Source organism: Pleurodeles waltl, chromosome 9, assembly GCF_031143425.1.
Source record: "Pleurodeles waltl isolate 20211129_DDA chromosome 9, aPleWal1.hap1.20221129, whole genome shotgun sequence".
In the NCBI taxonomy this organism is placed as follows: domain Eukaryota; kingdom Metazoa; phylum Chordata; class Amphibia; order Caudata; family Salamandridae; genus Pleurodeles; species Pleurodeles waltl.
Window position 1 is genome coordinate 1,153,249,625 of NC_090448.1, and position 14,543 is coordinate 1,153,264,167.

The 14,543-nt window shown below is 46.2% G+C and overlaps 1 protein-coding gene across 3 annotated transcripts in view; it reads left to right on the top strand.

The window, feature by feature from the left end:
- FMN1 (formin 1) overlaps window positions 1-14,543 on the top strand; it is a 453,758-nt gene that overhangs the window by 292,234 nt on the left and 146,981 nt on the right. For all 3 annotated transcript variants that reach the window (XM_069208999.1, XM_069208997.1, XM_069208998.1), the window contains one exon: window positions 7,932-7,993. In XM_069208999.1, coding sequence (XP_069065100.1) covers window positions 7,932-7,993 — 62 coding nt within the window. The remainder of the gene's footprint in view (window positions 1-7,931; window positions 7,994-14,543) is intronic.

The window sequence follows — 14,543 nt, forward strand, 5'->3', positions numbered from 1 at the left end:
TATGCGTACAACAAGTGTTTGGAACTAGTTTAGAGCAGATTACAGAAGGCAGAAACTAAGGGAGACAGTGGAGGGAACATCTAATTTGGACAGTAATACATAGGCCAATCTGTTTTTACAGATTACATTATGCATAGCTGTCTTGTGAGGCACACAGAGGTAAAACATTTGTACAAAGCCTCATTTGTGAATTAAGTGTGAAAACCACACGTGCGTCTTGACATATGGATTAGCATGCTGGGATTGACCAGCAATAGCAAGGCTAATCGTTTGGGTATACCTGAGACCTATTGGCTTTCCCTTTATTTGTTATCTTCGTCCTTCTAAAATAGAACTTAGTCCAATGCAAACCGGCAGGTGAATGAAATTCTCCCTTTTCTGCTTCAGGATATCCATATTTAGTAAACCCAAGCAGTGCTTTCTATGTTCATCCTTCTTTATTTGTGGTTCATATAAGGGGGGGAAGCATACACTCCAAGTATAGAGTCCCTTGTAGTTATGAAATCTGGATTATATAATTAAAATCTTCATGTAAGTATCAGAAAGACTTAATTTAATGTATATCACTGAAACTAGTGTGTTTACACCATGACAGCCATCATGGTGTAATATTAATCATAGTGATTATCAGAGACCAAAATAAGGAATAGCTGTGTAATGAAAATGGTGTGAATTATTATCTCACTCACTTACCCACATAGTTGACAACCTCTCATGTGGTTTAGTATCCCAAAACAAGGGCCCACAGCTTAAAGTATGGACAGATTCCAAAACCTTTTCTGCATAACACTTTTTCGGTCTTTGGGATCTGAAAATGCATGGCAGTGTAAGACATGATCTTTTCCACAATATTGAGAAAATAGAAATGTCAACATTAAAGCTTAGAGGGCATCCAAGAGAAGTCTGCTTTCTATGAGTAGGCACTACGTTAAACTTTCAAATTAACCTAAAATAAATAGCTAGAAAATAATTACAATTCGTTTTTTACCAAATTCAAACTATTGTAAAAAAAACAACAAAAAAAACACATCTCTCTCAAGCGTTGTCTGATATTCTTATTTTTTTGCTAAACAATTTTTGTTATTTTTAAAAGATATAACAAGTCATATTAAAATCCATCAGCAGAGCACGTACACGCCACACTTGGGCCCACCCATTGCCATACCGGTCAATAGTCAGCAGGTCTTAAAGAAGAACTTTGGGTCCCCATGCTGGTCCACTCATAACATGTCCGGTTCCACTTTTCCATTCACCCCATATTTTATCATGTTTGGCCGGGCAACCCCGAGCCTCATATACCGGTTTCTCCTGTTGGGCGCACCAGTCGATGTCACGCCTCCACTGGGCCAGCGAGCGGGGCTGCACAAGTCCACTGGGCTACAGTGTCTCATTTTGCTACCAGCAGAGCTGTCCCAGAAAGGCGCAATTCACCCGCTTGCCCCCCACACCCTGAGCAATATTGCAATATTAACAATGGAGCCATGTGTATATCAAAGCCCAGGGTGGTGGAAAGTTCAGCAACAGTGACCTCCCAGTACCGTACTATACTAGGACAGGCCCACACCATATGAAAAAAATCAGCAAGGACAGTGAGAACTGGCCCGAAGTCTCACCTTGTGCATCCTATCCGGAGTAAGATATGCACCATGTAGGTAACAAGTCTAAGTCGGGATGACCTGGTCAGAACTCTAGGGGACTGCAGGGTGTCCCGCCATTCCTCATCATCTAACTGCCCTTGCCAACCCTCCCATCGAGATCTAAGGCCCGTCGGAGGTCCATTGTGTTAATACTCAGGGTGCGATCCAGTTGGTACACACCGCCTTTGCCCAGTGCACCCATCATAACCTTAGCTTCCACTGAACTAAATTCAGGAAGCACCTTATCAGGCAAAATATGACCCCTCAACGCATGTCGCAGTAGCAGGTATTTATGAAATTTGGTATTTGAAAAGGAATACTGCTGTCTGAGTTCTTGAAACAATAGCATATGTGAGCCGTTCCAGACGTTTTCCAGAAGTGTGATACCAATGGGTATCCCATCTGCCAAATCCCTCTAGAGTGGATACCTCCCCAAGCCACGTACCATGAGTAAGCTTAGACCACCAGCCTGTGGAGCGTAATTCAGCCCTCCACTCAGTAAACAATTTCCGGGTCACCTCAGGAATGCTGTTTGGAATAGGGTTGCCTAGAGCACTGCTAGAATATGATAAAACCCTAAGGTAAGGATCTCTAGTTGGTATGTCGCATCTGACCACCCACCTCCCGGCCAGTCATTGACCACCAACAGTTGTAAGGCTAGGTAATAAAGATATAGGTTGGACATCCTGAGCCCCCCCAACAGGTGCCCTGCTGGCAGAAAATTCTAAGCTGTGCGTGAATTGTCACAAGAACAGTTTCGCCACGGAGTCCATTTCAGTAAATCAGTCCCTGGAGATTGTGTAGGGAACATTTTGGAGGAGTTAAAGGAATCGGTATCATCATTTTATATATGGTTATCCTGCCCATGACATTGAGGGGAAGCACCTGCCATCTGTGAAAGTCCTCTTTAGTCTTGCGAGTAAGGGGTGTAACGTTAAGGGACCATGCCATTTCAGGCCCCAGGGCGACATTGATGCCCAGGTAGATGATGATGATGATGCAATGGATATTATGTTGGCAGTCGATGCAGTCCCTTGCAGGGTGCAGTGGAACTAATACAGATTTGCCTGGGTTAAGTGCCAGCCGCCGAGGCCTCTGTGAAGAGACCCAAGACCTTGAAACATCAGGGGCTGCTTCTAGTTGGGTCGGCTAAGTGTAGGAGTACATCACATATAATGCAATACGGTCCACACATCCAGGCTCATCCCTGTATCAGGGGGTCGTCTCTCAGGATCCTCGCCAAGGGCTCGATCACTAGCGCGAAAAGAAGCGGGAACAGGAGGCAGCCCTGACTAGTCCCACTTCTTACAGGAACGAAGTCTGACACCGCTCCATTAACCTGGACCCGTGCTAACAGGTTACAATAGAGGATTCTTACGAGGCTGCAGTAGTTGGGACCAATCTCCGCCTCTACTAGCACACAGGACACATAGTACAACCAATCAGCGGTATCAACGACCTTCTCAAAATCTATGAGGAGCAGTTCCAACCTGGGGGGTGAGGTGTATGGAGATGACCACTTGAAGTGATGTGAGACAGTGCCACGTGCTCCTGGCAAGTCTGAACCCACATTTATCTGGGTGGCTTAAGGATCGGAGTACCTTACGCAGGCGCTGGGTGAGAATAGTGGAAAAGATCTTTATTTCAGTATTTAGAAGCAATGCGGGGCAGTAGGCTGTACAGGAAATGGGGAGTGAATGACCAGAATAACTACAACCGTAGCTTGAACAATTTCAGGGGTGAAAGCACCTTTCGGCAGCGATCGGTATATAAGTTCAGCAGATGTGGAGCTATAGGTTCCCTGTATTTATTGTAATACTCTGCGGGATAACTATCCGGTCCCGAAGTTGTACCAGCTGCTAGCGTCTAGATGGCTGCATTAATCACTTCCAACTTAATGGCTGTGTCTAGTTCCTGCCTTTCAAGTTTGGAGAATCAGGGGAGTGGCTCCTCTTCATGAAGGGGGGCCGCCTGCTCGGCTGGAGGATGAGGACACTCCCAGTAGAGCTTCGCATAGTAGGTAGCGACGATTTCGGCAGTGGCTAGGGAGGCACGGTGGGAGTAGCCTGTTTAGTCAGTCATCTCTGGAATAACCCTATTAGCTAAGGGCCGGGACGCCAGCCAGTACAACAGCTTCCCATTCTTCTCCCCCATCCATAGACCCGTGCTGAAAAAGCTCGCGCCACATATGTTTTGCAGTTTCAAGGTAAAGGTGGTGAATCTCCTCCTGAAGCGACAGTAGCTGCCGGGTCATGCCTGCGTGAGTGGTGGGGGGAAGCTGCGCCTCGAGGTGCAGGGTCTGGGCTTCAAGACTTGTGACGTGCTGGTGTCTGGTGCGTTCTGCTATCCTGAGGAGGTGTTGTGTCTGTCCCCTAAGAGTGGCTTTGCAAGCTGCCCAAAGAGAGCCGGGTGACTGCACACCGACCCAACATTAGTCTCAAAGTAGTGTGTAAGTTCCTCCCCTATGGCCTGGGTGAACAATTCATCTTAAGGGTGCCAAGCATTTAGACGCTACATTGGGTGCTGAGTGGTGCCGGTGTCACCTACACGCAAAAGGAACGGGGTGTGGTCGGATATCCCAGGGGGAAGGATTTGAGTAAGGACCACAGAGAGCACATCTGGGGCTGGCATAAAGAGTAGGTCTATCCATGTGTGTTTGTGGTGTGCCGCAGAGGTATGTGTAAATTGTTGAAGGCTAGGGTGCCATATTCGCCATACATTGCAGAGACCCAGTATATTGACCCAGTTACGTAGCAATTTGGCGGGATTACACCGAACAGTGGAATGGGGGGGACGTAGAATTGACGAAAGGATCCAGGGCTGCATTAAAGTCACTCCTGTAAGAGTAAAGCCTGATGGAAGTTATCATGTCCAGGAGAACCTCTGGGAATTAATCTAGTGCAGTTGAGGGGGGCATATACATACAGGAGATTATGTGGTTGGCCGACTAGCACCCCATTCAGAGCAATATAATGACCCTGGAGCTCCAACTTTGCCGTGGTAACAGTCATGTGAAGGGTGCGGTGGAGCAAAATCGCCACTCCTCTAGAGCCTCTGCTAAACCTGGCATGATAAACTCTGTCAAAGCCACGGCGGGCAAGCATGTGGCAGCGGGAACCCATTAAGTCAGTGTTAGACCTGGCAGCTTGTTGGCGTGTCTCCCCTGTCGTTTTGCCTTCTGACCTCCTGTTTTTATGGTTTACTGGACCCAGTTTTTGCTGGTTTATGGTCTCTGCGAACTTTACCACTGCTGACCAGTGCTAAAGTGCAAGTACTCTTTGTGTAAATTGTACTGTTGATTGGTTTATCCATGATTGGCATATTTGATTTACTGGTAAGTCCCCAGTAAAGTGCACTAGAGGTACCCAGGGCCTGTAAATCAAATGCTACTAGTAGGCCTGCAGCACTGGTTGTGCCACCCACATTAGTAGCCCTGTAAGCATGGCTCAGACCTGCCACTGCAGTGTCTGTGTGTGCAGTTTTAAACTGCCAATTCGACTTGGTAAGTGTACTCACTTGCCAGGCCTCCACCTCCCCTTTTTGTACATGTAAGGCACCCCTAAGGTAGGCCCTAGGTAGCCCCATGGACTGGGTGCAGTGTATTTGAAAGGTAGGACATGTACTGGTGCGTTTTACATGTCCTGACAGTGAAATACTGCCAAATTTTGGGTTTCACTGTTGCAAGGCCTATCTCCCTTATAGGTTAACATGAGGGCTGCCTTTAAATAACTTTAAAGTGCAGATTCCCTTTGAGGGCAGATATAAAAATGGAGTTTGGGGTCTCTGAACTTAGAATTGAAAAATACATCTTTTAGTGAAGTTGGTTTTTAGATTGTGAGCTTGAAAATGCCACTTTTAGAAAGTAGGCATTTTCTTGCTTAAATCATTCTGTAACTGCCTGCTTGTGCATTCCCCGTCTGGGTTAGTTTGACAGTTGGGCTGTTGTGAATTCCCTCTAGACAGTGACACAAAGCGGTCTGGGGTGTAGCCTACATACCCTAATGGGCCATCTGAGCTGGAGTGGTCCCTTACACCTGAAAGGACTGTGCCTGCCCTCACACAATGCAGCTCCAACCCCCTGGTGTGTGTCTGAGGCCTGGCCAAGACAAGGAAGGATCTTGCAAACGCTTGAGACTTTGCTTTGAAGTTTGCCAACTTCAAAGGCAGAAAGGGGTATAAAAAGAAGACCCAAAACCCCAGACTTTTAGAATCTTTCTGGAATCAAGAGGAACCTCTGCCCAGGAGAAGAGCTGAAGGACGAGTATTGTCCCTTTGCTGCGCTGCTTTGCTGGACTGGCCTGCAGGTGCTGCTTCTGCCTGAAAAGAGTGCAAAGGGTGAACTTTGCTGTGTATCCTGCTTGAAAGTTCTCCAAGGGCTTGGAGTAAAGCTTGCGTCCTGTTGGAAGTCTCGGTTTCCTCTACCTGCAGCACTGGGAACTGTGTGTTTTTGTGCTGTTCAAGAGGAGAAACCACTGTGATGCTGCCAACGACAGTGCTGGCCTGCACCGTGACCTGCCGATGCCGCATGGAGTCGCATTGCCCCGGATGACTTCACCGAGCTGCTGCTCGCACCGCGACCTGTGGGCCCCGCACTCCAGCATCGCCTGCTCACAACGCGGCCTGGGCATCCCCGATGCCGCCGCTCCTGCTGACACCGGCGCCGCTGCCTGCACTGTGGCCTGTGGACACCGCTCGTGAAGTACACGAAGCACCGTCCCGCACTGCAGCCCCGGTCCACCAACGCCAGCATCATCAACTCCAGTGTCGTCACCAGGCATCCTGCCCGCACCATGGCCTTTGGACACCACTCATGAGGGTCACGAAGCACCGTCCCATCCTGCACTGCTGGCTTTTTCGCCTACCGACGACAGTGCTTCAGCACTGCCACCGATCTGCTGCCTGAACCGTGCCCTGTGGGCACCGCACGTTGCATCATCCCGCTTCGCACCACAGCCCCAACGCCATCCACGCCAGTGATCCTGACTTCATCAGCCTGGAGTTCAATCCGCAAGGCGTGTGACTTCAAGAGCCCGACGACTCCCGCACCAACTCCGGAACCGACACCAGCGATGCCACTCTCCGAAGCTCACCGTGAGGATCACGACGCCCTGCAATCCCAAAGGTACTGTTTGCGGGTCTTCCCAATTCATTTATTACTGTGTGTTATGTGCAAATGCTTTACACATTGCTTCTGAGATAAGCCTGACTGCTCGTGCCAAGCTTCCAAGGGGGTGAGCAGGGGTTATCTGAGCAGGTATCTCCTTTATCCTTACTAGAGTGAGGGTCCCTACTTGGACAGGGTTCAAACCGACTGCCAACTAGAGACCCCATTTCTAACACTGGCTGTCAGCGGTGAGGATAGGACTTGCATTTGCACTTGACCCACAGTGATTGGTGTACACTACTATAGTAGTAGCCCTGGGATAATCAGAGAGGCTTTTATCGGAGCTCTTACATGATGAGATGCTGCCATAATTTGTCGCCGCACTACATGGCACCAAAGGGACAAGTCGATTTTCTTTTTTTTTTTTTTTTTTTTTTACAGGACAAGTAGATTTAAGAAGCAACCTGTCACATGGACAAGTAGATATTTTATTAAATTCCACACCCCTGGTAGCCTAAGTGTTTGCTCTGGTAGCCTTGATAATGGCGATTAAATGCTATGTTTGTCAGTTGCTATACTCCTTGGCACTGTTCACGTCACTTCCCCTGCAGTATTAATGTGTGATAATGTACCTTAGGATTTTCCATTCATTCGATTTCATGTCAGTAGTACGCTATTACTTACATTTCTCTTCTGCCCCAACTTCCAGAATGTTTTCCAAAACTGAATGCAGACAGCGAAACACATTGCTTCATGTATATATTTATCTGTAGAAATTAGTAAAAATGCAAGAAACACACAGAAGAATCAACCATAATATAACACCCCAACATGTTACTTGTTCTGCCATCCTTTCAAGGCACCCTTTCTGTAAAGAGTTTCTCTATATTCTTGTATAGTATTCAAATCTCATAATTCTTCAAGCATTCTGCAGAATTCCTAGTGTGTTCTTCGACAAAACTTTGAGTGGTTGTCTCATTACTGCAAAAAAGTAATGAATGATTGGCACATTTCTGTCTTCAAAACTACTAATTGGTAATAGATATCAGATTATAAGTGTACTCTAATATTAGGTAATGTGTTACTTCTGGAAATTAGCTTTAAAAGCCCTACTTGTTTCCACAGTAATAAGAGGCACTCCACCAGTCCATTCACACAGTTCTCACCTATGAACTTCTTCTGTCCCCCAGAGTACCACGCGGCTATTCTACATCTGAAGAGGGAACACAAGGAGGAAGTGGAGACGCTGAAGGTAATATACTGCATGCTGCTGCATCCAAGCCACCTCGGGCTACTATGAGTGCTATGCTTATGCGATAAATAATTCTGGTCATTAAATTGATGTTCAAATTTAGGAACAATCCACTGCAAGTTACTGTGGGATCTTGCATCCTGGCTTTCAGGATTTCTACACTCATGGATTATCACTGGTGTATTTTTTGTTGTTGTATTGGTTCCCGGAAGCATGTCTTGGTCATTGATGTTTTTTGTGGTTGGTGTGGCCATAGGTCTTACCCAATCAATAGTGTGACTTCTTGGTTAGTAGGTTGGCACTTTGCCCAGCATGAAGCATGTAATGGCAGTAACTGAAGCTAATGCATGCTTTTGAAGGAAGAACCATGGCAGCCATCTAGAGGGCTGTTTGCACTGTGTTGGATTGGTGTTAGTGGTTCTCTGTAATGCCTTCTGTTGTATATTGGTGCGTCGAGGTGAATACTCTTGTGAATACTATGATACATAACTAGGACATTGCTACTTTGGATGATTATGTGGTGTTCTGTCTCCTTTGTTCTTTTAGATGCGGTATGTGTTGTTTTTTAGTGTGTTGTTTATGTTGCAAGCATTGTAGTGTCCAGCTATACAGTAGATCTGTTTGGTGTGACATGTATGTGCAGTGTTCTGTTTGAAGCAGTTTTTGCCTGTCCTTTCTTAATGGTTACTACGAGTTTGAGCCCAGTGATAGCCAGTTGTATATGCTGTGTTGGGTGCATGTGTGATGTTATGCATGTTTTCTGTTTGTTGCTGTATAGTTGCCAGGCGGCTTTATGTTGTGTGTTGTAGCAACAATGCTTTGCTTATCTGATTGCAATTCCCTTTGAGACCAGAATGAAAACTGTTGAGCACATGTGTAATCACAAAAGAGGGATGCCCTTTGTTGATGAATTATCTAATACAGTTCATTTTGTGCTTTAAGTATGAGTTCACTAACTGGAACATACCAGAATCAAAACTGCCATTGCTTTTGCAAAATAACTTACTGATCTGTGATCAGTTATTTCTGCCTGTGTTTTTCACCATTCAGTAAGCTGTGGTACCAAGCCAGAGTTTGTTGGGCATGAATGTGGTTTCACCACCAAGATGCTCCCAGTGTGTTGCTTGCATGCCATAAACTATAGGAACATATGGATATCCTAATGGTCCCCTAAAGAGAGCAGGGTGTGGGAGAGGATGGGAACGATCGTAATTGTGAATTTAGGTGTTCTGGCCTCTTTGTTTAGTAAAACTAGAAGAGCTAAGATTTTCTGCTACAGTAGCTAATGTGAAGCAGGGTCTGTGCTCAGGATGCCAGTGATGAATGAGAAGGTTGGAACCCAAGGTGCGAGCACGGAGCCCTTAGGAAGTGCTCCCTTGTTGTAAGAGAAAACGGCGGAGAGTTTCTCAGTTACTGAAAAGGTGTTTGTATGGTTCATCCAGTGTGTAGAAAGGATAGGTTACGCAGTTCTTAGACAGTTGTATGTGTGTATGAAGTGCTTTAAAGGGAACTTAAAGATGTCTGCCTCAAGAATATTGATATTTGAGGCATCTGGTATTTATAGATTTCACCCCTGGATGTGAGGTGTAAGGAACATCTACAGTTCATCAGCTTTTAGTACAAGTATGTATATGTGGGAAGAATTTAGAGATACTCGTTTCAAAGGACTGTTGGAAGGTGCATCTCAGTGTGATTTAAGAGGCATAGACAGCTTGTTTTTGCTGATTCTGGAACTGCATCCACCTCACCAGAGTTGGTTTAATCAGGTTTGGACAATGGTAACCTCTTTTATACTGTAGCCCCAATGAAAGAAATCTTGAAATTTAAGAGACCACAAAATCAAGCAGCAAACTTTTACCTCGCCTTCAGCGTAGACTTTAATTGGCCTTGGTCATCGGTGACTCTGAGGATATGTTCAATCTTCGCTGGAGAACAAGAGTTGAGCACACCCCAAAGTAAGTAGTCTGTATTCCTATATTAAGCACCTAGGCACAATAGGATATTGGTTAAGTTAACCTCTTTGCACAGGCCAGATTTAATCGTCCCTGTCGGCTGCTGATTGGTTCACTTGTTGGGAGTCTAGCAATGGAATCTCTGAGACAATAGTTTAGGGGGACCAAATTTCAGAATATCCAAGAAAAAAACATCAGAGTAGTCAGCTGCCTGTGTTTACTATTTAGCGTGTAATGCTTACCTCCTTAGCTACCCTAGTGCATGGGGCCAGGATTACTCTGAGGAATCTGACAACAATACCCTCCTTTCCAACACCGTGGACATGAGGGGTTGCTACAACTAGTCGATCGGGTCTGCACTGTGGCACTCTCCTGAGAGCCACTGGCCTGCAAGCATTCCCGCAGTCAGTCATCTGCAAGCACCTTCACTCTCACCCGTCTCTGCCCCTGTGCCATGCTACCAGCACGCTGGCACACTGGAGCACCACACGTAGACATGCGCACAACATGAGACCCTGTCTCCGGCCATGCTTCTAACTGCAAGTGGTATAAACCATTTGTATTTATTTTGCCTTGTTTAGTCCCAGCCCCAGAAGTGGTTACATAATTTAAAATAAAATACATATGTTAAGACATGAGTTGATACTTCAAATTAGTTCTAACTGTATATTGTCAGGTGATGTGGGATGAGAGACAGGACATAGCAACTCTTCATTGAAATATCAGCAACATATAAACATTTTACAATGATGGCTTAGTTGTATTGGATGTTGGTGGGTGTTGTATCGCTAAGGTTCATTCTCACTTTATGTTTCCTTCTTTTTTGTAAGTATACTTTGCAAAACAAGTTTAAAAATCAGAAAGGTGGACCTAGCCCTAAATCAAGCAGGTTGCACATTCCAAATGAAAAGTTCTACAAGCTCGAAATCCCTGACTGAATCTTGAGACACTGAGGGGTGGTGGGGGGGGTGGGAGGCCCAGGTGTGATATGGGCAGCGTTGTATGAGACAAGGAGGGAAGGCAGTATGGGGCTCAATGACATGTGTGAAGAGTTTGTATCTGTTCCCCTGAAAACCAGTTGGCTTTCTGTCCTTCATAAATAAATAAAAAATTACAATACGGTTCCTTAAAAGCAGTCTCCAGCCTCTGAACTTGATCAATCCAACATTGATCTACAGGACTGCCAACATTTAAGTATTCATAATCTGTGTTAAGAGCTTTGGTTTCTGGTGGGGAAGGTATTTCTACCATACAGAGTTCTGGAATTTAAGAAGTTTCCTAAACTTATGGAAATGTTAGAATCGATCTGAAGGAGATTGTGTATTCTGTGAAGAAGATCCATGGCTAGCCCAACTTCTGGCTTTGCATTCGGGTGTTTGTTGTCTTGCAAAAAAGCATAGGAGTACAGTAGAGCACATGACTGCCCCATGCCAGGAGTCCGAAGAAACACCAGTTTTATATACTCTCTCAGGAGAGATAATGCCTAGAGATCTAACCCCTTCCCCCCTTGTTGTTTTTGTGCCAATGAATGTTCCATTAGTAATCCTTTGTCAGAAACTAAAATGCTGCCTGGATTCCTGGTATTGTGTGCCAGGGTTTTTTAAAGGGTGAGTAGTAGTAGTGAATGTTGCAAACTTCTCTCCTTTCTTGATTCTGGCTTCCCAGATGTAACACAGCTCTCCCATAAAGCTGGTTCCTTGCTTAGTCATTATTACACTCCATGCAGGATAGCTGACGCACAGCTGTCACACAACTATCTGCGTAAGGCTTGTGTTTTGAGCCTCTGACACTGTAGGGCAGAAGTTGCTCTTTGTCAAGGACAGCTGCCTCTAAACTATTACAGAACTGCTCCTTACGGCAGCATGTTTTCAGCTGTGAGACAGCGCTCCTCGCAGTGCAGTTGTTTCAGAGCTGTGATGCAGCTCTCCCTGAATGGCAGTCGCTTCCCAGCTGTGACAAAGATGTCCTTGAACTGATGTTGCCTTCAGTCTGCTACTATGATCTGTAAAAAAACTGTAAACTTCGCACTTGTATAGCGCACTACTCACCCGTTAGGGTCTCAAGGTGCTATACGCATACCACTGTGGAACCCCTCCTGGCTTTTCCCTGTGAGGCGCCCACTCCTGGACAGCCCCAGGGTGAAGCCAGGCATCCAAGCGCTGTGAGGGCCGTTGTGGAGATTAAGCAACCTATTGCCCAAAGTTACAGAGTGGGACCCATTAATTAGATTAGGCACTGAGGCGAGAATCATATGGTCCAAGGGAATTGAGCCCAAGACCCACGGAGGCGCAAATTGAACCCTGGTCCCGGGCCTGATCTGTGCATCAGGGTCTGCCGCTCTAACCATTGTGCCACACTTCTCCACTCTGTGTAGGGCAGCCACATTTGAGCTGTGGACAGTCTTTGTTGTTGGTTACTTCTCAGGTGTGAGTTGTCTTAGATAACTTCTTTTCAGCTGTTGGTGATCATCCCCCGAGTGTTCTCGGTCTGTTGAGCAGCTTCTTCTCAGCTCTGGGTGATCTCCCCGTGAGGAAACAGCTTCTGAGCTGTGAGCAATCTCTCTGTTCAGCAGCTGCCCCTCAGCAGTGAGCCACCTGCTCCTGTTTATCAGCAGCTTCTCTGCTATGACACAACTACTGGAGTCCTGGAACTGCTTCCTAGCTTTTCCAGTGTGTCAGCTACTTCCCACCTTTGTCAAGGATATCTCACTGCTTTCTCCTTAACAGGGGTCTCTTTGGGTAGCTGCTGGCCAGCTATGACAAAGGTGTCCCTCTGGGGCAGCTGCTTCCCACCTCTTACCCATATCTCTGTAAGCTACCTGCTATGACACGGCTCCTGCTGGTGACTGACTATTGCTGTCGCTGGTTTGAGCCATGTCATTCGAAATCATCTTTTCGATGGAACAGGTTTATTTCCCTTGAGCTTCTATACTGTTCTATGAAGATATATTTTTTTTTTTTTTGGATCCCCAGCATATAATACAACCATTGGTATCACATTTTTGATTTTCTTCTGCAATTGATCCTCTCTTATATGGTTTGTATTCTTACATCCCTTGTTGCACAAAGTTCTAGAGTCGTAAAGAGCCCAATTTCTGGAAATTGATAGTCCGGTCCTTGTCATGACCAATCTGTTATACAGCGCCAGCATTCAGTCACGCGCACCGCTGAGAATGATTTCAATCATTGATGCTCATTTTTACCGACCTTGATCGAATGAGAGTCAGAATCAAACATTGCCTTCAGGTTGCAGATTAGCTAGCTGAGCTGTTTCACAAGCCCTGCTCTCTTGTACCTGGCTGGTTTCATTAGCATTTGACAAAAAAGTGTGATCAAAAACTGTTTAACACAAGCCACTTCAAGTGTTGATGTATACTGTTGAGCAGCCTGTAGGCAATCACATAAATTTTTAAACCCAGCTGGTTGGCCTTCAGGGCCGGCAGTACAACTCAGTTCTTCCCTTGTACTCTGTACTATGCAGTTCACCATCTCGGATGCTACTCAAGTGGTCTGAGTAAACACAATAAGGATGAAACTCCCTCGCCACAGTGTTGTGGTTCCAGACGAGCGTGTTGCATCATCTTCTGGGCGTCTAAGCCCATGGAAGCAGTGCCAATGCCCAGAAGCTGTGGGTCCGTTAGCGTCTCAGCTCCAGTATCTGTGTTGCACTGTGTGAGAAAGTAGCCTCTTTCTAGCCTTGTTACCCCCACTTTTGGCCTGTTTGTGAGTATATGTCAGGGTGTTTTCACTGTCTCACTGTGATCCTGCTAGACAGGGCCCAGTGCTCCTAGTGAAAGCCCTATGTTGTCAGAATGTGTGTTATGTGTCACTGGGACCCCAGTGCTCATAAGTTTCTGGCCTATATGTGTTCCCTGTGTGATGCCTAACTGTCTCCCTGAGGCTCTGCTAACCAGAACCTCAGTGGTTATGCTCTCTCTGCTTTCCAAATTTGTCGCTAACAGGCTAGTGACTAAATTTACCAATTCACATTGGCATACTGGTACACCCATATAATTCCCTAGTATATGGTACTGAGGTACCCAGGGTATTGGGGTTCCAGGAGATCCCTACGGGCTGCAGCATTTCTTTTGCCACCCATAGGAAGCTCAGACAATTCTTACACAGGCCTGCCACTTCAGCCTGCATAAAATAACGTCCACGTTATTTCAAAGCCATTTACCACTGCACTTAAGTAACTTATAAGTCACCTATATGTCTAACCTTCACCTGGTGAAGGTTGGGTGCAAAGTTACTTAGTGTGTCGGCACCCTGGCACTAGCCAAGGTGCCCCCACATCGTTCAGGGCAAATTCCCCAGACTTTGTGAGTGCGGGGACACCATTACACGCGTGCACTGTACATAGGTCACTACCTATGTACAGCGTCACAATGGTAACTCCGAACATGGCCATGTAACATGTCTAAGATCATGGAATTGTCCCCCCAATGCCATTCTGGCATTGGGGGGACAATTCCATGATCCCCCAGGTCTCTAGCACAGAACCCGGGTACTGCCAAACTGCCTTTTCAGGGATTGCACTGCAGCTGCTGCTGCTGCCAACCCCTCAGACAGGTTTCTGCCCATCTGGGGTCCAGGCAA